The sequence below is a fragment of the Euprymna scolopes genome, chromosome 5 (genome assembly GCF_053919585.1).
Source record: "Euprymna scolopes isolate OS-2025 chromosome 5, ASM5391958v1, whole genome shotgun sequence".
Classification (NCBI taxonomy): Eukaryota; Metazoa; Mollusca; class Cephalopoda; order Sepiida; family Sepiolidae; genus Euprymna; species Euprymna scolopes.
Genome location: NC_136486.1, coordinates 150,921,683 through 150,944,760, shown reverse-complemented (window position 1 = coordinate 150,944,760; position 23,078 = coordinate 150,921,683). Strand labels below are relative to the sequence as shown.

The window sequence follows — 23,078 nt, the reverse complement described above, 5'->3', positions numbered from 1 at the left end:
TGTTAAAACAAAAAAGACAACTTGTCTTACCTGGATATACATATGAAAAGACATAGTGCGTGTTGGCCAGAATTGATGACCATGATGTTAACAGGTAGCATCCAGCTCGACTAGCATTATTGGTGCAGTCAAGTAAGCTTTCTTCTATTTCTGTAATTTCGTTGGTTTTCAGACCCTGAAGAACACTAGTGATATCACAGATCCCAATTTCACTATCATTGTAACCTCGCCAAAGCTGGCAACTGAAATTTAAAAAAAAAACATAAGACATCTTAAAGCATATAATCGTTTCTTTACTTTGGAATACATGTAGTATGGTCCCTGATCTTGGTAGAGACCATTTTTGATGACAATAGCATCCAGTGTATAGCCAAGAACCCGGAATTGGGTATAAAAGTTATGTTTTACTGAAGGAAGAAAATGAAGTGTGTGTGTGTATATATATATATATATATATAAAATTAGTGTTGGGACAATTAATCGGAATAGGGAATCGAGAAGATCAAAACTTTCTAAGGTATCAGAATCAGAGAAAATTGTGTTTACTTTCCGATGCCACAAACGATTCTTGTAATTTATTATTTGGTTTGTTTTTGGCTAAAACTTAATTTTCTATGACTGTTACTAAAGATAAAATGGTAAATGTTTATTGGTTTTAAGCCACAAACAAAATTAAACTGTACAGAGCACAACACAAGTGTATTTTTACTTCATGAAAATGTACCACATGGTCTTTTACAGAAATCTAAATAAAAACATCTCTGCAAATAAATATTTAGTGATTTTAAAAGAATCAGAATCGGGGATTTAAAATGGAATCAGTAATTGTATCTGAATTGGGAAAAATTTTGGAATCATCCCATTACTATATATATATATATATATATATATATATATATATATATAAACATGTATGCATAATAAAAATGTGATCAAATGATATACGCCTTTTTCAAGGTCTACCTAAAGTTCATGTCAGACTCTAGAGGTCAACCTATTCGTAAATTATATTTTGTTTGTGTTCTAACATTCTTTTCTATTAAAACATCGTAATTTTCTCTGTAAATATTTATTTTTTTTTTTTTTACAAATATTATAACAATCATAATAATCAGCTTTCGGTATTGCCCTACCAATATCTAACAAGACAATTGACCGATGACTGGAACACACATAGTTTTTATACTTGAATTGGATTCACAATATGTTCTCCTTTTGGGTGGTATTCTCACAACATTTCGGTTGATGTAACCTCCAATCTTTTTCAGGTGTATCTTAAACACACAAATCTGCACAGAACTCTTTATTTAATTCACTTAGTTTAATTTCATAATATGCTCTCATTCCAATAGTCTTAAGTAATTCTTAATTGTATTCTTGCACTGATCATTAAACCTTCAACCTCCAGAAGAGTGTCACTTAGAACTTTATTCATTATGCCATAGTTGCTTGTGGACCAAATATATCTGAAGAAGATTGGAAATAGGTTACATTATTCGAAATGTTGTGAGAATAACACTAAAAATGAGAACAGTAGTCCAAATACAAATTATCAATCCTCATCTAAAAAATTCAGAAACATATATTTTTTTAATGAAACAGGCAACCAAAGGTATCAATGGCCAATCAAAAATATAACTGTATAGTACCATATGTAATAAATATATACTCTTACAATCTCTGTTTCAAATTCTTTAAAAATCTGTACATATTTAGTTATAGATTTTTATTTTCAGACTACTGTGGAAAAACATGTAATATATTATGTATATAGTTTTGAAATTTGAGGGAGGTGGCATATAGATTTTAGTTTTATTGGCAGTTAAAAAGGCATAAATATTCATCATTAGTACCAGTGAAGAGAAATTGAATTTTAATTTAAAAAAAAAAGCATTAGGCATTGAAAAATGGGCACAATTTTTTCAATACCCAGAAAATTGAAATTTTTCAGATTCCAGTTTCCGATTAATCGTCCCATTATTACTTTTAAATAATGATATTTTTTTATAAATATGAACAGACATTGGTGCTTCATGCTTATTAAATAATCAGTATAGGAAATGATAATTACTGCCAGTCGGAAGATTCAAGACCATACACAAAGTCAACCATAACTCTCTAGACTAGTATTCTACTGCCAGGATAATGGCAATTAACACAGGAATTGAAGGAAATTACATATATATAAATGTTTAGTCAGCACGGCTAAACAGTAAACAATCAGAGAGTATTCAACGACAGGAAATCAGAATATTGTATTTTGCACTTAGATTGAATGCTTTGTCTTAATTCTCTAAATAGAAACCATAACAATAATATTCCTATAAATATTAACAATTACTTTTACAACTACAGACACTAATGTTTCATGTTTATGCAATCATCAGAGTAGGAAGTAGCAATTACTGCCAAATAAACATTTGTATATTATATAGAGATAGCAAGCATATTACCATTTTTTATTCCTATTTTTCAATTTTTATATTAAAAATAAAACCAACATAATATGTCATCTCTGTTGTTTATGGATGTCTGGCACAAACATAGACAACGCAATAAATAAAATAAAATACAAAAAATTTATGCCATTATTGGATTTCCCATAAAAGTTTTTAAAAGTTTTTGATCTTTTTCAATTCTAACCTCAGCAACTCTGAGCCGTTAGATTACATCTAAAGGTTTTGCCAATTTCCAATCTTTTGAAATTATTTTTTCTTTGCAGAAGAGATTCAATATATATATATATATATATATATATATATATATAGTTAAGCTCGAAATTATTCATATCCCTAGGAAAAAATGCTCACTATGCTCTTAAAACATTTTATCCATGGGCGGGCTTCAATTTGAATTTTTGAAATTTTTTGTAAACATAGCCCTTATTTAAAAGATACCCCCATCACGTATACAGGTATTCAGTTATGTTTCAGAAAAATCTATCATTTTATTTAATTTTGTAGGAAAAAGTGTCTAACAGAAGGGTTTGTCTAAAATTTGATTATGAAAAAGATAAAAGAAACAGGATAATCACTTTCCATAACAAAAAAAAATTTCAACAAGCATCATAAAAAAATACAAATCTTTTCACACACGCACCAAAAAAAAAAAAAAAAAAAAAAACTACACATGAAAGAAAACGAAAAGTGTCCTAAGATGTGCTAGAAATATCTCACAATCAAATTTCAAGGATCACTTTTAAGTTTTAAAAGATTTGAAGGTAGGTTGGTACTGAGCTATCTAGACAAACATTGCAAAGGATTTTGCATGAAAATGGACTCAAAGGACAACAACCCAGTAAAACTCCTCTTCTCACTAAAAACGTCTTAAAGCACATTGACTTTTGCTAGGATCTATGTCGATTCTCCCCCATTGTTTTCTCCAAGATGTTGTGGACAGATGAAACAAAAATTAAATTATATGGCCATATGGATGCTTCTTGAGGTTGGAAGAAGGATGGTGAAGCCTACAACGCTGAGGACACAATCTCAACTGTAAAACATGAGGGTGATAGCACCATGCTCTGGTGTTCTTTCTCTGCTAGTGGCCCAAGAAGCTTAGCCAGGGTAAATGATATCATAAAAAAAGAGCAGTATCTGAAAATCATCAAGGAAAATCCAAGGGATGCTGAAAAACTTGCTCTGAATTCAGAATGGATTCTTCAACAGGACAATGATCGCAAACATACTGCCAATATAGTGAAGAAATGGTTAAATGTTCTAAAATGTCCAAGTCAAGTAAAATATATTATTCTATGTCTCCGTTCAGTCTCAAAAGACAATGGATACCTCCTGTAGGGGAAGCTGCACATGTAATTGTGTCGCAAGGGTTGTGCAATCTCAACCACACCTTTTCTGAATCAACACTGCTTGAGTCCAGTGGCAAGGAGAAGTCTAAGACGACTGGAAACAATGCCGAGATAAGCAGAGAGCACATGCAACAAATATATTATGACACAAGCTTAAAACATAGATCAGGAAGAAAAATCCTAAAAATTCAGAAGAATTAGAGAAATATGTTAAAGAATGGTCAAAAATAAGTGTTGAAAATTTATTGATAAATACCTTAATTATTTGCAGAAAGTAATTAAGGCCAAGGGTTGACTATTAAATACTGGGTATAAATAAATTTGGACATGTTTTTTTTTTCTGTTTTGTTTGTATTTTTGTTACAAAACTGCACAATATTTATATTTTTTTTCACATATCCAGGACTGAGTATATTAATTCGTTAGTTTTAATAATGTTGAGGTCCCTAAATGCCAAAACGCTTTCTACTCTAATAGTTTCTTCCCTTGAACAGCTATACTTTGGAATTCCCGGCCTGCTTCCCTTACTGTACTGGTATGCAGAAATTTAAATGTTACGTAAACTAACATCTTGTTAATCTTTCCTAGGCATGATTCCAAATAGTAGCCCCTTATGTCCAAGTGCCAATATACCTTATTGAAGGGTGAACATGAGTAAAAAAAAAAAATCAAATTTATAGGTATATAGATAATATATACATAGAAAAAATTTAATTAAAAAAGAAAGAAATGTGTTTCCCCCTGGCTACAGAATAGGGAGCTAACATGGCTCAGTGTCCTCCAATATTTACGATCATGTATTTGCTTCGTTCATGTTTGTCTATTCACAAATGTTCTCTTTTCATTTTTTTGTCTCATTCACCCCAAGCAAGGCCTATTGCCACTGAGATGTAAGCGATTCTATGTAGGAACCTGCTGATAAGGGTACTCTGTAGGAGATTTGATGTTATTTTTATTTGGTAATATTCAAAATCTGTCCTTTTGTTTTTCTCGGTCGATTGGGATCTTGATCCGTTTTTTTTGTTAAAGACTTTAAATGCATTCATTTCTTTAAGTAATACTCAGTTCATGGAGAAACACTACTATGTTGGCAGTTTTCTTTTTTATTACTTCACCTTATATTATAAATGTTATTTTGAAATTATCTTTCAACGCAAAAATTGTAAACATGACTACTGCTTTCTTATATTATGTTTTTAATGCATATTTATGTATCTGGGATACTTGATGTGGCCAAATAATCTGAAGGCATTCGATACCAGAGAACAATGACGCCAGTGCGTTTTCACAACTTTGCGATACTGATGTGATCAGATAGTTAATGATTAATAATAAAATGCATGATGTGGATTTAAAGTTTTGACATTTCTTGTCTTGAAATCCGATATCGACAAATACGTCCTCATAAAACTTCTCCATTACATTCATCATTTTCAATCCTTTCATAATATTCTTCATCACTCAACTGACAATCCATCCATCTTGTTAAGCTTTATCCTCAAGTGAATACCGTTTGGCCTTGATAAAAGGTGACACATTAGTAAAAAGAAAAATAGGTAAGACAGTGGTGATATAGATGGCCTAACGTCAGAAAAAACGGCCTCAGATTTTATTAGTCATTTTTACTGTTGATTATTGTTTTGCGGTGTGATGAGAACCGATATATTTTTTTCTTTTTGTTTACCCAGACATTTTGTGCACCTGGGACACAAACATGCACTAGGATTTATGAAAAAGAATAGAAAAAAACATTTACAGTTTCTTTTACCCACTAGTAGAGCTACCCAGTGTTGCTTGGGATAAAAGTGTAAAACATTTCTATTAAAACATCTCTATCTTTCTTTCCCTCGCTTTCCCCCATTCTCAACCCATTCCTCTCTCTAAATTTCTACTAAAACTGCTATTTCGTTACCTCTCTCTATCCCTTTCTCTATCTTTCTCTATTTCTCCTCCATCGCCCGCACTCTCTTTTTCTTCTATGCCCAACTCATTACTCTCTCTGGACACACACACATACACACATGCAACTGTCTTTTATATAGATTCCTCAGCGAATGAATCAGAATTTTTTTTTCCAAATTTGTACATAACATTGAAAATGGGTGCAAAACACACCTCTTCTCTTAACTAAATCTGACCCACTTGATCCCCCCTCCCCCTCAAAAAATAAAAGAATGAATAATTTCTTTTTAATTTTACATATGAATCTGGGCCAACAATCAAGAATATAACTGTGAGTGTTCGGTCATTCTTTTATTTTTAGACAGAAACATACAGACAACTGCCCTTTATATGGATCACATATCTTAATTTCTAAAAGAAAATATTATTTATATATTATTTTTTATCTCTTTCCTAGTCTTTGTCAATCTACTAGTAGTTTTACAACATTATGACTTTGTCTAGAACACGACCAGGCCACCTGGCGTTGGTCAAAAATATGCTTAAATATGATATCTTAATTTATGCAGATTTTGCATTCATTATTTATGGAGCAAATTATCTATTGATTATTATATTGTACCCAATATATACACTAATGATTTCAAAAGTTAAAAAAAATGACTTCAGTTCCATCAGCTTGAATCAAAACAAAAAAAATTCAGCAGTCATTATTTAGCACTTCATCTTCCCTCAATACTGTCTGAGCTATCACCAGATGGATTAGAAAGGCTAAAAATTTAGTGACTTCAAGATAAAATATATATGTACGCATGCTCAGAAAATAGTTCATTTACCTCTGCCAAGGTCAACCGAGTTATTTTTTTTTTTATTTTGACGTGTTAGCGGATATATCAAATCAAAAGTGTGCTAGAGGTTCAAATATCCTATATATCAAATTTCAACTCTGTAAACCAAATATTGAGATAGGAATTTGGTAGAACCTTTTCATGCACACACTGACAAGGTCACTTTTATATATATGTGTGCTCGGACGTTTTCATCTAAAACTCTATACAATTATGCTGAATGTAGAAACTATGCCTAAATAAAATTCAGCATAATAGTTTAATGAAACTAATCATCTAATAAGATAAAATGAATGAATGAATAATTAACGTTCACTTTCAAAGAAATATGCAAATTAGCTAACCTTCATGTAGTCACTTGCATTTCCATGACAGTATATTAAAAGTTTGTTAAAACAATTTTTAAGTAGAAAAAGTAAGCTTTTAATATCAATGTCAGATAAAAAAACAAAAAAGAAACTCAACTTTATGGGTATACTAGCATTTCAGCCCGGCATTACCCGGGTGTTTGGAGGTGTATGTTGAGCAAAAAAAAAAAAAGGTCAATTTTTTTAAATTTGACCCCTATTATGACCCCTTAACATTTATTGTTTTGAGTTCAAATCAAGTTAATAAGTTAGATCCATGTCTAAGGAACCTATATCTAAAATTTCAAGTGTTTAGACCCAAAATTGGCAGAGGAGTTTGGTAGAGTTCTCAAAGCTCAAATCGTTGAACTTTGACCTCTTAACAGCCAAATTTCTGGCCGAAAACGGATTACAAATATTTTCCTAAATCTCAGAACCCTGTATATCAAATTTCGAGTTTGTAGCCAATTGACAGAGTTATTGCGTAGGAAAATGTACACAGACACACACACAGACACGTTCACTTTTATATATATGATAGATAGATAGATAGATAGATAGATAGATAGATAGATCACTTCAATGTCGCCTCCAATACAAGAAGAAACTGCAGTTCTTATTTTTGAATACCAGCTGTCCATGTATGATAAAAGAATCACGTCTTGCTTCCTTATGCCTATTATCATTAGTGTATGTACAAATAAAAGCAGAATCAGGAATATCAGATTTCTACATCAGATCTGTCTTGTGCATGTCCTGAAGAGTTATTTGAAATAATTTTCTTTTCTTTATGTTTGTTCCCCGCAAACAAGGCATATTGTAACTTAGGCACAAGTGGTTATTATTTGGAACCATGTCTATAAGGACACTATGCAGAGAGTTGAGAAGCAAGCTGTCTGTTCACATTACATTTAAATTTCTGCATGTTAGTATAAGTCAGTGAAGCAGGGCACTATGAGAGGATGGCAAAGTCTAGCAGTTCAAAGAAAGAAACTATCAGAATAAAAGGCTTTCCAGTGAAGGGTGTGAGGTTTGGTTGTTTTTTGGTCACTCTGGAGTATTTAAGCTGAGGGGACACAAGTGATACATGTTAGATCACATTCCATTAAAATACTTGTAAAAAAGGGACAGGGATGCAACATTGTGGCGATGGAACAAAGATTGGAGCTTAGTTAATAGTACAAGAGCTATTAGGTTGGATACTCTTTTCTGAACTTTGTCTAAGAGAAAGAGACTCGTGGTAGATGATGACAACAATATGCATGTGTGAATGATGACTTTGAAGATATAAAGGTTACTGTAAGATGTGAGTATTTATTTTAGCACAGTAAAACTCCCATCTTCTTTGCAGCAGCCTTGGCAATGAGTTCAATGTATTTACTCCAATTCATGTCGCATTTGAATGTTAAACCGAGGAGTTTGAACAAAGAGCTCTCGGGTAGCGTATTATTAATCATGGCAATTCTTTGAGAAGGTTTCTTGTAGTTGTTAAAGAAAATTGAGATGATCTTAGAATTTATGTAAGGAAATATAATGTGGTGAAGAGAGAGTAGTGGCTGTGTGTTCAGGCCACAGACTGGTAGGAGACGAAAGTTTTGGTTACCGCCTGCCCCCTATCCCCGGCTCTCCTCAGATATTGTCTCTTGTTCTTCCTCTTGACAAAGAGACTCTTCTGTTTCTTTTTCATTTCCTCATTATATAATTCAGAAACGTGTTTCTCTAAAAATGTTGCTGTACCAGGTGATATTTGAAAAAAATAATTCCTAAGGACATTTTTTAATGTCAACTTTGCACTTCCTGTATGCTAAGCTACATGATGTCATTCCGTTTGTAAAAAGAACGGAATCAAAAGAATTTTATCAAAGAATTTCATCTCGAATTTCTTGATATAAAAGAAAGCATTTTAAGGATGGATGATCCAAATCTAATTAAACAAATTATCAAAATAAACAAACACACAATTCAAGATAATTTTATATGATTATCATTTTATAATCTTTTTTAAACAATCATTTTTCTTTTAAACGAACATTGAGAAAATAAATTAGAAATAAAATGAATATTAATTCAATTAGCAATGAAATTTTATAAATATTATAATTGCTATTTGATCATAGCTCATGCGAACTAGTTAATTAGTTAAAATGATTTCACAAAAGAGAGCAAGGCCTTTCCCTTGAGCTCCACTACCTGAACAATTCTTTAACAATTCTATCATTCTATATATAATGCTGGAGCTTTCTTGAAAGATGCTAAGGATAAACAAACTCCACAGGTAGCAAGGGTTTATTAGAAAAATTGCTAACCAGGGAACATTTATCTGTACAATACTGCAGAGAAACTGATATTTGACAAGTAAACAGAGAGTTCCTTTCATGCATTCTTTGGAAAATTAAAATTACTTTCTAAATAAGGCATGTGTATACGTACATATTTTTGCTCCCCCAACAAAAGGAGGGTGGACCTGTAAATTCACCTTTGTCTGTTTGTCCGTTCATCTGTCCGCACTTTTCTCAATAACTACACCTTAGAATTTGTTGAAATTTTCACAAACATTAAACATGATAGGAGTAAAAATGTAACAGAATGGATTTTCTGGGAAAACCCTGGTTGCCCCCACCCCCTAGGGGTGCTTTTCAGGTTAAAATGGCTAGCGTTGACACTTTTGTGCTTATTAAAAAAAAAAAAAAAAAAATGATGTCTTGGATTTTTATAAAACTTTCTGAAAAGTTGTAACTAACTGATTTCTATATAATTTTATTTGTCTATACTTCACAATCTTGGGTGTGCCCCCCAGGGGCTCTTTTAGGGCTGATGAAAAAAAAATACTATTTTGGGGACTATTTTACCATATTTGTCCCAAATTTTCTGTGTATGTCTATTTAGCAGTTTTGCATGGTGCTGAACTCAAATTTAAAGCTTTGGGGCTAAATGGGGGGGGGGGGCAAATGATGGACTTAATGATTTCTTTTTTTGCATGATGCAGAACTCAAATTTACATATGTTAAAGCCTAAAACTGCACCATTTGTTCATTTTCACCAGGATTTGATGTCCCCTGGGGACTTAGGGGGCTAAATGGGGGGGGGGGCAAATGCTGAACTTACGCAATTTTTTTTTATGCCTCGTTCACTGTGAACTCATGAGGGACCACGCATGCTTAACTTGTTTTCATTTTACTTCATTCAAAGTTTTTCAGAAATCAAGATGTCTCTTCGTCACACTAACACTTGATCTCAACATAAGATAATAGAATATTGCATTCAAGTTTTCTTTACCAATTAAACGTTGAGTTAGTAAAGAAGTTAAGAACATTAATCTTCCTCTCCTCAATTGGCTAGTAAATTCTGTTTTAGTATATCTTTCTGGTGGTCTTTTGGTCTTACCGGATTCCAGGATAAAAATTAATCTAGTCTGGTGGAGTATCCAACTAAGTATTGTTATGAGGTAACATCACTTGGGGAAAGTGCACATTTTTGTACAACCGTACCAGAGAATCTTGTGTGTTTTAAATATTTGATCATTGTTCACTTGTAAGTTGAAGTATGCTTATGTAAGATACACAAAAGAAAGGTGTCTAGTAGTTAGTTCAGACTATCCATATATATATATATATATATGTACACACATACACTAGCAAGGAGGCCCAATGCTGATATTGAATGAGGATCAAAAAATGTTCCACAACATAATTTTATGGTTATCAAAATTAGTGAAATGGCCAAATCGATTGCTTGCTTGCTCAAAGTGTCGTAGTTCATAATACATTTTAGTCTACATTGCACTGTAGAGAGCTTATTATTGATTTCATAAAATTATTTTATATAATGGCTTGAATTAAAATTTTAAATTCAAAAGTCAAGTATCATGGTTCAATTGTGTTCTAAACAAAAATATTCATTTCTAACATACTCTTGTCTTATCAATGAATCCACTCTTGATTTTCATACGTTGCGCCCTCATTCATAATTTAGACATCTCTTAGTCAACAAGAAAAAAATTATACATCAGAATCCCAATGTAAAAATGCTTGAAGCACTGTATATAAAAGCTACACACTCTAAAATCAACAGTATCAATCATGAATCTAGCCACAATATTTTTAAGTGCCTAGCTTAGTAATTGATTTCAAAATTGCTGACAAAAAAAAAAAAACGAAACTTAACCTTTCCAATTTTTAATTAGTCACGCAATTTACACATGATTACATCTCACATACGAGAATTCATCACTAATGCATGCATTTAATAAATCCATACATTGTTCATATCTGCTGATTTCATCAATGTATGGATTTATTATTTATTTCAGATGGTTCATCAGGTATTTTTGTCAAATTGTCGTATGTGGGATTCATCTTCAGGCAGAATATTAGTCTAGTTTGTTCATATCTGCTGATTTCATCAAACTAGACTAATATTCTGCCTGAAGATGAATCCCACATACGACAATTTGACAAAAATACCTGATGAACCATCTGAAAAATCAAAATAATAAAGAAAGACTTATTAAGCAGAAGTATTCTTCAATAACGTTTGTTTTTTTAATATATATATAAAAACTTCCTTCAGTCTTGACAGACTACAGATACTCACTGTAAGAATGCCTGTGCATAGAATTTTTGTGGCAAGAATAGCGCAATCTTCAACCACACCTCTCTCGATTCAGCGTTGTTAAATACCAGTAGCAAGCGGAGGTTCAAGACCACTGGGAACAACACCGAGATAAGCAGAGAGCACATACAGCACCTAGAATTCCCAACGTGTCACCCGTCTGGTACTAGCCATTGATTAACTTTAGTGATATAATGAGAACTGGTGTGTCAATGTGATTATGCTATATATATATATATATATATATATATATATATATATATATATATATATATATATATATAGTCATCCACATACAGTACTGTTTCGCTGTTTCACAGCTCATCAGTGCGACTAGACAGGCAACCACCTCAAGCCAGGATTGAAAACCGACTGTCTGTATGGCAGTCAAGGCTCCTAACCATTACGCTATTGGCGGCCGCTGAACGAGTAGTGAATTTAACGATGTTTTGACATCGTCTGAAATACCGCCGCTCGATTTGTTTACACAAAGAGCGTCGCTTATACGCTAATGGTAATTCGTTTTTCACTTCTCTCTCTCTCTCTCTCTCTCTCTCTCTATATATATATATATATATATATATATATAGAGAGAGAGAGAGAGAGAGAGAGAGAGAGAGAGAGCTTGGAGAGTTAGGAGAATAGAGTAAATTCAATTTTATAAGAAAGTATTGGGATAATATAAAGCTTAATAAATTTAATTGAAGCTTATATAGGAAACAAGAAGAGTGGCCAACGAAGTCACAAAAACTGTATATTGGTGTATAAAGAATCCTCTCTATCTCCCAACTAAATGTTTGTATACTTTTATAAAATAAATGAACCATTCTATATTCACCAATATATAGTTTTTGTGACTTCATTTTCCACTCATTGTTTCCTATATATATATATATATATATATATATATATATATATATATATATATATATATATATATATATATATACACACACATATAGATAAAAACTCACTTTCACACTAACATGCAAAGTCATGTTTGGCTTTGTTGACTGTATTTGAATCTCTTGACCAGCCAAAATTATCATTTCCTACACTAATGATTGCATAAGTATAAAACATTAGTGTTAATAGTTAATATTTATTATAAAATATTATAGCTATAAAACTTAGTTTAAGAAATTAAAGGGGAGCTCTATTTAGGAAATTAAGCACCATTCCACTTCCTGCCACTGACTACTCTGCTTATTCTCAATGGCTGCTGAGACGGCATTCATAGCTAGTTAATTTCCCTTCAATTCATGTGTTAGTTGCCGGTTGTTTGGAGGAAAGATACTAGGCTACTAAGTCAAGGGTGGCTTTGCTGACTGGGTTCGAATTTCCTGCCCATCATGAAACACTAGTGTCTGTAGTTATAAAAATTGTTAATATTTCTTTTAAAATATTAGTTTATATATATATATATATATATATATATATATATATATATATATATATATATATATATACTAACAGAATATGTATAAATATTATATTTTAATTAATAAAGAAACTGAGACATGTGCATGCGAGTATTTTGTTTGTCTAAACCGTTCACTTCTTGTAAGCAATAAAAAGAATAAAAACTACTCAAGCTGAAATCGAAACCAAGAACTAAAGATGGTAAGTACGATAATCATTAGACCAGCGTGACACGATGTTTAAACAGTTTTAGTCTTAACATAAGTAATCTGTAATGAAAAAATCCGTCGACTCCCTTAGCAGCCCGTTTTTCAGGATTAAAAGTTTTCCATGTGTCTGAATATTCTATAATATCAAATATTAAGTCTGTAGATAAAAATTTGTTGAGTATATAGGTTGAGAAGTGTCCTCACAAATACACACATTCTCACTTTTATATATATTCATAAAACTATAATATTTACATATAAATATGTATAGATAAAAAAAAACTCAATACGAAAAATGCACAAAAGTTTATCTTTTCTGTATTTATTTCCTATGTGTTGACCAGTAGGAATACAAAAAGTCTTTGGAAAAAACAAAAATGTTTCCTTCAAAAGCACATAATTTTCGACTGATCCTTTGGTCTTTTATAGTGTGAATATATATATATATATATATATATATATATATATATATATATATATTTTATCTATACTCCTATAAATTTGGGTGTTTTGTATATTGATGTTTGTATTAAAAACCCTTTTTTCTATTTACTTAAAAAGAAAATACAACTTTGTTAAATATGGGTCGTGGAATTGCATTATCTGCAAAAGATCTAGCTAATTTGCATATTCTTTTAAACAGTCATTTTAATTAATTCCCTATTAGTTTTTTCCGTTTTCTTATGGGATGATCATTTTTAAATAACTATTACATGTAATTATATAAACGCAGATATTCTACATGATTTATACTTGCGTAGTATTTGCCTAAAAAGGTTATAGTAAACACAAACCTCTTTCTATAAATATTTATGTATGCATATATATGTTTAAAAAAGTTCTGTCAGTTTTTGGTCTACAGACATGAAATTTAATATACAGGGTATTCGAATCCATGCAAAACTTTATATTTGGGCTTTATCCAGAGAAAATCGGTGCAAAAGTGTGAAAATTAAAAAAAGATGGAATTTGCCAGATGAAGGTCGAACAAAGGCATTACGAATATGCATGCATAACGTAATAGCTTGGTTCAAGTTTTATTTTTTAGCCTTGCAAAAAACATGTCTTCATAGCGCAGGTATTAATGTCAAAGGAAAAAGTAAATCGTAAGCTAAATGGTTTGATTTCGATTCCTAGTGGTGGCACACGAATCATTTTATTTTAACTTTTTAAATCATTACTATATATTGGGTTCAATATAATATAATAATAAATACGAAAACTGCATCAATCAAAATATCATATTTAAGCGTATCTTATGACTCGGCAATGCCGGGCGGCCCGCTAGTATATATATATATATACAAAGGAGATAAGACATCGCTTTCTTTTGTTAAACATATATAAACATACACATTCATACTTTCTCATGCACGCTTACTTAAAAGGTAATTTTAATTTTCAAAAGAATGTTTAAAAGGAACTCTGTTTATTTCTTGACATATTAGGTAGTGTGTGTGTGTGTGTGTGTGTGTGTGTGTGTGTGTGTGTGTGTAATGTTTGCAAATCTATATGATCATGGCACATATGTTTGCATGATTAATTATAAATAATTCTCATGAAGTACATGATACGCATAAACTCATTATTTTCAAAAAATAATTTCGATTACAGCTAATTAGAAAGCTAAACTTTAAGGAAATTACTTTAATCATGTTTCGCAATTTTTTAGGTGAGATTTTATAGCTTTGTATTATTCATTACACTTTTGAGAGGAGTTATGAATGTTTGTACTATTCTCATCTTTGTTACGTTTTTCAGTTTTTAACTTTTGTTCACGTTTGACAAGATTTATATATTTTTTTAACTTGAGTGTTGCTATTTATCAAGGCCCAAAGTCCACTCGAGAGTAGGGTTAACGAATGTAAGGTGGTAGTATAGTAATGGCTAATAATGTAAATTGGGTAGATTTTGATTATTTATGGGAACGGCTCAACAAGAACTTGTTTACATTGGATTTGAAGGCTACAATGTTGTATTCCACTAGGGAGCAGGCTCGTGGAACAGTGTTCCGCAGCCAGGGTGTTCTAGGAAAGAAGCTTTGTTCATGGAATCTGGATTTAGATTTAGACACAGATAGAGAGTGAGGAAATTGTTGACAATGGTTGTAGCTAATCAAGTGCTTTTTTTTGTGAAAGTTTTATAATGGGGGGGGCTATAGATTGGAGTTTAGTTAAGCACTTGCCATGAAAATAGCGACAGAGCAAAGACAGATTTGCAACACCTCTTCACTTACTAGGTTTCGAAGCCGGATTTAAACTCTATGAAGGCAGGATTGGGTCTTGTGGGGGATTTCCATTATTCTAGTGGTTGTAAGAGTAAGTTTTTAAAACTTCCTTGCAAATGTGGCCGGTTAACCAAGTGCAAGACAGATTCAAACACCTGCCTTAAAGGAGAGTTAAAATCTTAAGATCTCTCAGTGTGAATGTCTGGCATGTGAAATAAAAAAAAGGAACTACTGTGATTAGGGCGAGATTTATATAGGGCATCCTAAGTGGAGAGGTTTTCAGCAAGATTTTTTTTCACATTACATTTAAATTTATGCATGGAGCAAAGGCAAACGATCAAAGGAAAGAAGCTATTAGATTAGTGCAAAAATAATGTCGTTTTTTGACGGTCATATAAAAAAACGACATTATTTTTGCACCAACCTCCTATTAGATTAGAAAGTTTTCTAACGTCTGGGATTTCTAAAGAGAAGGGTTATCTTTTCATGTAAGTCACGTTTGTTATGAATATTGAAAGGACATAAATGCACAAGATGGGACAGGAGCTCGAGGTTGTTAGACAGTGCGGAATTTATGACTAGTGGTTGAAACACCAGCTCAGATAGGGCAACAATATTCGATATATGAATGACTGGTAGCTGCAAAGATATAGGATACTTGCATATGGGTGACGTTTTCTCGCATTGTAGAGGGATCCAATCTTTTTTTGCAGCAAACCTGGCAGTATTTTCTGTGTTTCTATTTACTTGCCTCTCCAAGAGGGCAGAGTTAGACACAAGGTCGGTTTTTTTATGTGGGGAAAATCCAGCTCCCCCAAAATAGGCACTCTGGATAGACACAAAAATTGCCTTGGTCATGAAGGATTTCTCCTCCGCTGACCGAGAACAGAAAAGGTGAAAATACTACACCATGATCTTGGCCTGAAGGCTAGGATGCTATAAATTCATGTTGCCTGTCAATAAATCCTGGCTTCCCAAGAAAGGTGCTAACAGCATAGATTCACAATGTCGTTTCCAACCATTTGCACTTGTGGAACAAAGTAAAAACCATATACAGAGACGAAAGGTAGAGAGTAGGACAATGCCCTCCTATGTAGACTTAGTATAATTTTGTATATTTTATTTTTAACCTGGTGGGGAGGGGGGCACCCAGCTTTGTCTCGTCGTAAAATATGCTTAAATATGATATTTTAATTTGTCCAGATTTTGTACATATTATTATAGAGTCGTTATTTCAAAAGTAAAAAAAGTATTTGGGTGCCATCAGCTAGAATTGAAACCGAAAGCAAGACTATAGCATTCAAAGCTGGTGACGTTACCACTGTACCAACGTGACATGCATATGAACTGATATAAAAAATAAACTAAAATGAATGTATAAAATGTATAATAATTTTTTTCGATTTTGACCCATTTTTGACCCCCCCCTAACCGGCTAAAGACCTATTAAAGAACAATCCATAAAAAATCTAATCATTTGTGGCCCTAGCACTGTTCTACGACTTTTAGTTTCAAAAGAGATAGTTTGAAAATATGGAGACAGACAGACATAGTGAGTTTTATAAATTAGATTTTTCTTTTTTACATCACAGTCATCGCTCATCAAGGCCTAGAGGCTACACAAGGATAAAGATTAATGGGTACTGTAATGGAAATTTGATAAGTTAATTTTAGAGGACGACTTTTATAGAACCTGTTCATGTAGGACTTGAAAATGTCCATGTTATAGTCAGTCAGGAAGCAGCTCTGTGGTATTGTGTTCCACAGACGAGCAGTTCTCAGGAAAAAAAAAACCTCTGCTGAAGGAATTTTTTGCTTAGGTTTAAACACAAATAATGAGTCAAGGAAATTGTCGCTAATTGTTATAGCTAGTCGGATGTTTGCCGCAAAAAGGTTTACAGAGGGGAACCATAGAGTGAAGCTTAGTTGAACACCTGCAATGAAAATAATGATAGAGCAGAGAGATAGGAGAAATAATAATTATATATAATAGATTAAAACACCGGTAAAAAAATTATAATATAAGTACTGGTAAAAAATACTAGTAATTCTATAGTAATAAGCAGTAATTTTACACATCTAGATAATACTAGCAGGGAGGGGGGCGCCTGGCTTTGCCCGAGTGTAAAATACGCTTAAATATGATATTTTAATTATTATAGAGTCGTGATTTCAAAATAAAATTAAAAGCATTTGGGAGCCATCAGCATAAATCGAAACTGAAAGCAAAGCATTAAAAACTGGTGGCGTTACCATTGTACCAACGTTACACACAGATGAACTGATTAAAAATTAAAAATAAACTAAAATGAATGTACAATTTTTACCCATTTTTGATCCCTTAAAAACTATTTTAACTGGCTAAAGACCAGTCCGTAAAATATCAAACCAATTGAAGCCCCTAGCACTGCTCTGCAATATTCAGTTTCAGAGGAGATAGAGTTTGAAAATATGGAAACAAACAGACAGACATATAGCCTTTTATATATTAGATTAGGTATGTAGCTCCCCACATTCATACAAGAATTATCCACGTATATAAGCTACTAGCTAAAACTGATTGTTAATGCATTTAAGTGAATCTTTTGGAAGTTGATGGTTCAATCCAGGCAATATTAATTGATAGACCAAATCAACACTTCTACCCGGTCATGGCTGACAGAATGAGAACAATCCATCTTCATGGATTAAATAAAGGTGAAGTTTAAAATTTTGTAGACGTTCCAAAGTTCGATTTAAAGGTTCCCAAGTCTCCAAAGGTACACCTGCAGAAGGTCTGATATTACACAGACCAAAACATTGTGAATATAATGAAGATGAGAATAGTTTAATTATCAGAACTGAATAAATTCAACAGATATTTCAAGAATTAATGCTTATCTTTATGTAAATAAAACCGAATTATGTATGTAAATTGATTGTTTTGTTGCAGTCAGCAAAAGAGATAAATATATCTATTATCATGCACACACACACACACATATATAATATTAGTAAGTTATAAAATATATATGGCGATTAAGCTACACTGAATATTCCGCGTTTCATCCACTCTAGGACTCTTCAGGCTTAAGCGCGAATTTTGTGGTTGTCTGTCGTTTTTATATACGCACCTTCTATTGAGATTTTAGTTAGCCAATCAGCTTTCTAGTATCCACCGCGCCCTTCCTAGCAGCCAATGAACATGCACTTATCGGACAAAGGCCTATTTGACCTCTGGTTGACCCGTTCGTTTGTGTATGCTCTATTTAGCCTGGATATCTAGTTTCTTGACCTGCTAATGAAGTAGTTATATATTATTAGTAAGGAGAACCACGGTTGTTCGGGATTAATGAAGATCAAAAATGATCCACATTTCCAATACTTCTATTATCATCCCAATCTGTGGAATCACCCATTTTACAATCAAATCGATTGATTTCATGCTCTAGTTGAGGACCCAACACGGTGTACTGGGGGGAAGCTTCACATGCCTCCCAGCAGTGATTAAGTTCACAATACATTGTACATTGCACTGTAGAGAACCCATAGTTGATTTTATAAAATTATTGTTATAAAATGGCTTGAATTAGAATTTAAAATCCAAAAACCAAGTATCATGGTTCAATTGTGCTCTAAATAGGAACATTCATTTCGAACATGTCGCTGTCTTATCAAAGTATTTGATGCCCTCTTACTCATGTGGCGATAAAATTTATTAAAATGCATTGGTGATGTTAGACTGTACTAGTGTTAATTTTGGTTAAAATTTGCCTGTTCCTATTTTAATCAGATTTTTTCGATTATCGATTTTTGATAATAACCAGGGAGCATTCCAATACAAAACCTATTTAAGAATACTGCCTGACAGATAAAGTACATTTGAGTGAAATTTTTTAAAAATCGGTCCAGCCGTTTCTGAGTCCATAGGGACTAAACTCACACAAAGAGGTTTTTATATATCAGTAGAGATAATATATTATATATTGTAAAAAAATATTTCATTGGTGTAGAGTTTCTTACTTTGCAATAACTTTTGATCTTTTATTTCAAAATAAAATTCTTCACTAATAACTAAGAGGAAAATAAATACATAGCTGACAATTCTCCTTTCAAGAATATATGTTTATGAGAAAAATATGATTAATTATTAATCAATTTCTTAAATTCATGACACTCGATGTAACTACAGAGCATATACAAATAAATGACAATAAGTCTATATTCCAAATTTTATATTGTCCATCTTACCGTTTATTTCTTTCAACATGTTAAAATGTTCAATTTTAACATGCTGAAAGAAACCTATCTATCTATATATCTATAAAAGTGAACGTGTGTGTGTACATTTCCCTATGCAATAACTCTGTCAATTTTTAGTCTACAGACTCGAAATTTGATATACAGGGTACTGAGATTTGGGAAAATCTACGTGATCGGTTTTCAGCCAGAAATTTGGCTGTTAAGGGGTCAAAGTTCAACGATTTAACCTTTGAGAACTCTACCAAACTCCTCTGCCAATTTTGGATCTAAACACTTGAAATTTTAGATATAGGTTCTTTGGACATGGATCTAACTTAATAACTTGATTTGAGTCAAAACAATAAATTTTAAGGAGTCATAATAGGGGTCAAAGTTAAAAATATTGACTGTTTTATTTTTTGCTCAGCATACACCTCCAAACACCCGGGCAACGCCGGGCACCCATGCTAGTATATCTATAAAAGTGAACGTGTGTGTACATTTTCCTACACAATATCTCTGTCAATTTTAAGTCTACAGACTCAAAATTTGATATACAGGGTACTGAGATTTGGGAAAATCTTTGTAATCCGTAACTTGATTTGAGCCCAAAACAATAAATGTTAAGGAGTCATAATAGGGTCAAAGTTAAAAAAATTGATCTCTGCAGTCTCTACCAAATTACTCAGACAATTTCTGGTCTAAGCATTTGAAATTTTACATAAAGGGTATTCAGACATGCAGCAAGCTTTTTAATCAGTTTTGGGGCGAGACTTTGTCTGGCAAGAGGTCAAAGTTTACAGAGTTGACTTTTGCAGACTCTACCAAACTCTTCCGCCAATTTTGGGTCTAAACACTTGAAATTTTAGATGTTACTTGGACATGGGTCAAATATTTGAATTTAATTTGAGCCGAAAACAATAAATGTTAAGGGGTAAAAATTGGGATCAAAATTAAAAAAAAAAAAATGACGTCTGTGGTCTCTACAAACATTTCTCTATGGTAGTTAAGGAAACCTATTATAAGACGCCATTACAATACATATTCACACTTTTTAATATATACATATGCTCATAAAGTTATGAACAGTACATAGGGCTCAAGCAAAGCCGGGCGGAACTGCTAGTAAATAAGACAGGCCTCTTCAAACTTGAAATGTAGACATTATATATATATATATATATATATAAAGAGAGAGAGAGAGAGAGAAAGAGAGAGATTTTATACCTAGAAGAATATATCTGTCCATTTCTAAAAGAGTATATCTACTGATATAACTGTTTTATTGGCCAGAACAGGTAAAATGAATCCCCTCAACAGAACAGTTTTGCAGCACTTATTTGCCTTTACAAATGTCAAGATATAATGTACTAAACTTTCTATTCCCGAACTGCACATAGGTACACACACCTACATACATAATAATGCCTTTTGGGTGCTATTTTCGAGTGTTTAAGGTCTATCAGTACAAGTAAACCTTGACCAAATATTCAAAATAACATAGTATTCAAAACCCAAATAAGACCCATTCTGCATGTCTACACACTGGCTAATACGAAAAATGGTGCACTGTTTCCAAGTGATGTTGACTCTTATAACAGCACTAAACTGACCACTCTACCAGACCAGATTGGAACCCAGTATTACCAAGAGACCACAAGAAAGAAATACAACATATTTAACGTGTCTATTGGTTACAGGATTTATTAGTTCTTCATTTCTTGATTAATTCAATATTTCAGTGGTACAGGAGAACTATAAAGGAACATTCAAATATCTATGTATCTCATATAGAGATCAAGTGTTAACCCCAGGAAGGAGCCCTTGAAGTGGCCATACATAAACGAAAGTTGTATGTGTGTAACTAAATAAACGTCAAAACTATACAATACACACCAACAAAGTTGATATATTTTTTCAACATTGCCTCAAACAAAATATATGCATAGAACAACGAGAACTGAATATGTCAGGGAGGGGGTCAACATTAAGAGTGATGTTCCTTGTTATTAAGTAATTTGTTAATGAGTTTTCTCCATGCCACAGAAAGTGAGAAAGGGGTTGATAAAAATCGGTGAAAATCTGAGGGAGAGGAGGGGACACACACACACACACACACACACACACACACACACACACGGAAAAAAAGTTAAATTTTGCAAATTACTATTGTTTGAGTGACAATAGAGTATTTCTGACATCACTTCCGGTGACTAGGTTCTGCTTTTCAGCTTTCTGAACCTGAGAGACAGTCATAACTTTACTTTGTTCTTCGACATCGTTTCTGTAATGTCTGTTTAATATGTTATTCATTTCATTGTTTCTGAATCTTCTTTCCAACATTTACACTATAACAACGATTTACATTTATTTATCAAGGGATACAAAATAGAAATAATAATTTCCTTATTCCATGGAGTTTCAAATAATGGTTCTTATCTTCAAGAAAAAACAGTTAGCAAAATGATTTTTATATAAGCTAGCTATAATTTTGCTGGCTGAAAACTTTAAAGTCTGAGAGGAGAAATTCTAAAGAAGATATAGATATGTATTGATCAAAAAAACAATATTCAGCTTGAGACCTAACATATGACAGTGTAATTAGGCAGTAAAAAACTAGCAAAATTATATAAAAATTATTTCGCTCTTTTTCCCCTCACTATTTTGTATCCCATGCTCGAAAAATAAATGATGCAAATTGTAATTTGTAAACTATAACTTTCTTTCCATATACCTATGCTCTATAACAAATATTGAGCTTTTTTTCATCAGGATACAATTTTCCTGTAAATTATTATTTACTATATATTCCATTTGAAGTTTTCAAATTACTCATTTGTAAACCTTAAATCTTATATATATATATATATATATATATATATATATATATATATATATATGTGTGTGTGTGTGTGTGTGTGTGAGAGAGAGAGAGAGAGAGAAATGAGGGATAGAGAGAAGTTTTAAAAGATTTTACTCACACTTTTAACTGTTCTATTTTGTTAAATATACACTCAGATAACATCCATTCTATTCTATTATATAAAATTTCGCAGTTAATTTTTTATTTATTTTCCTGAAGTTTTCAGATGTCTTCATATCAGATCCTAACTGATTAGAAAAGGTCTAAAGGTTTCATAATAGGTTTAATCCTTTGGAATCATTTTCAATTATATGCTAACAAAGAGTTGAAAGTACTAAAGCTTATGAAACCATTGCTATACCAGTTTGGATCTGAAATCAAAAATGCACATCCGAGAACTCGAGAAAAATAAGATTAAAAATTAACTGATGGACTTTGTTTTGCTCAATGAAACATGTTTAAATGAAAGAGTACGTCTCCTAATATTTGCTGTTCATATCTTCAGCACTTAAACAAAAATACAAAGTCTCACATACACAAAAATATCTTCTGCCATCTCTCTCTCTCTCACACACACACCCGGACATACAAAAAAATGTCTTCTTTCTAAGTTTCATTAA

General features: G+C 32.3%; 1 protein-coding gene across 1 annotated transcript in view; it reads right to left on the bottom strand.

Moving 5' to 3' along the window:
* LOC145277020 (leucine-rich repeat serine/threonine-protein kinase 1-like) overlaps positions 1-23,078 on the bottom strand; it is a 611,216-nt gene that overhangs the window by 23,012 nt on the left and 565,126 nt on the right. Inside the window, exon 33 of the mRNA XM_080128624.1 lies at positions 31-242. Coding sequence (XP_079984750.1) covers positions 31-242 — 212 coding nt within the window. The remainder of the gene's footprint in view (positions 1-30; positions 243-23,078) is intronic.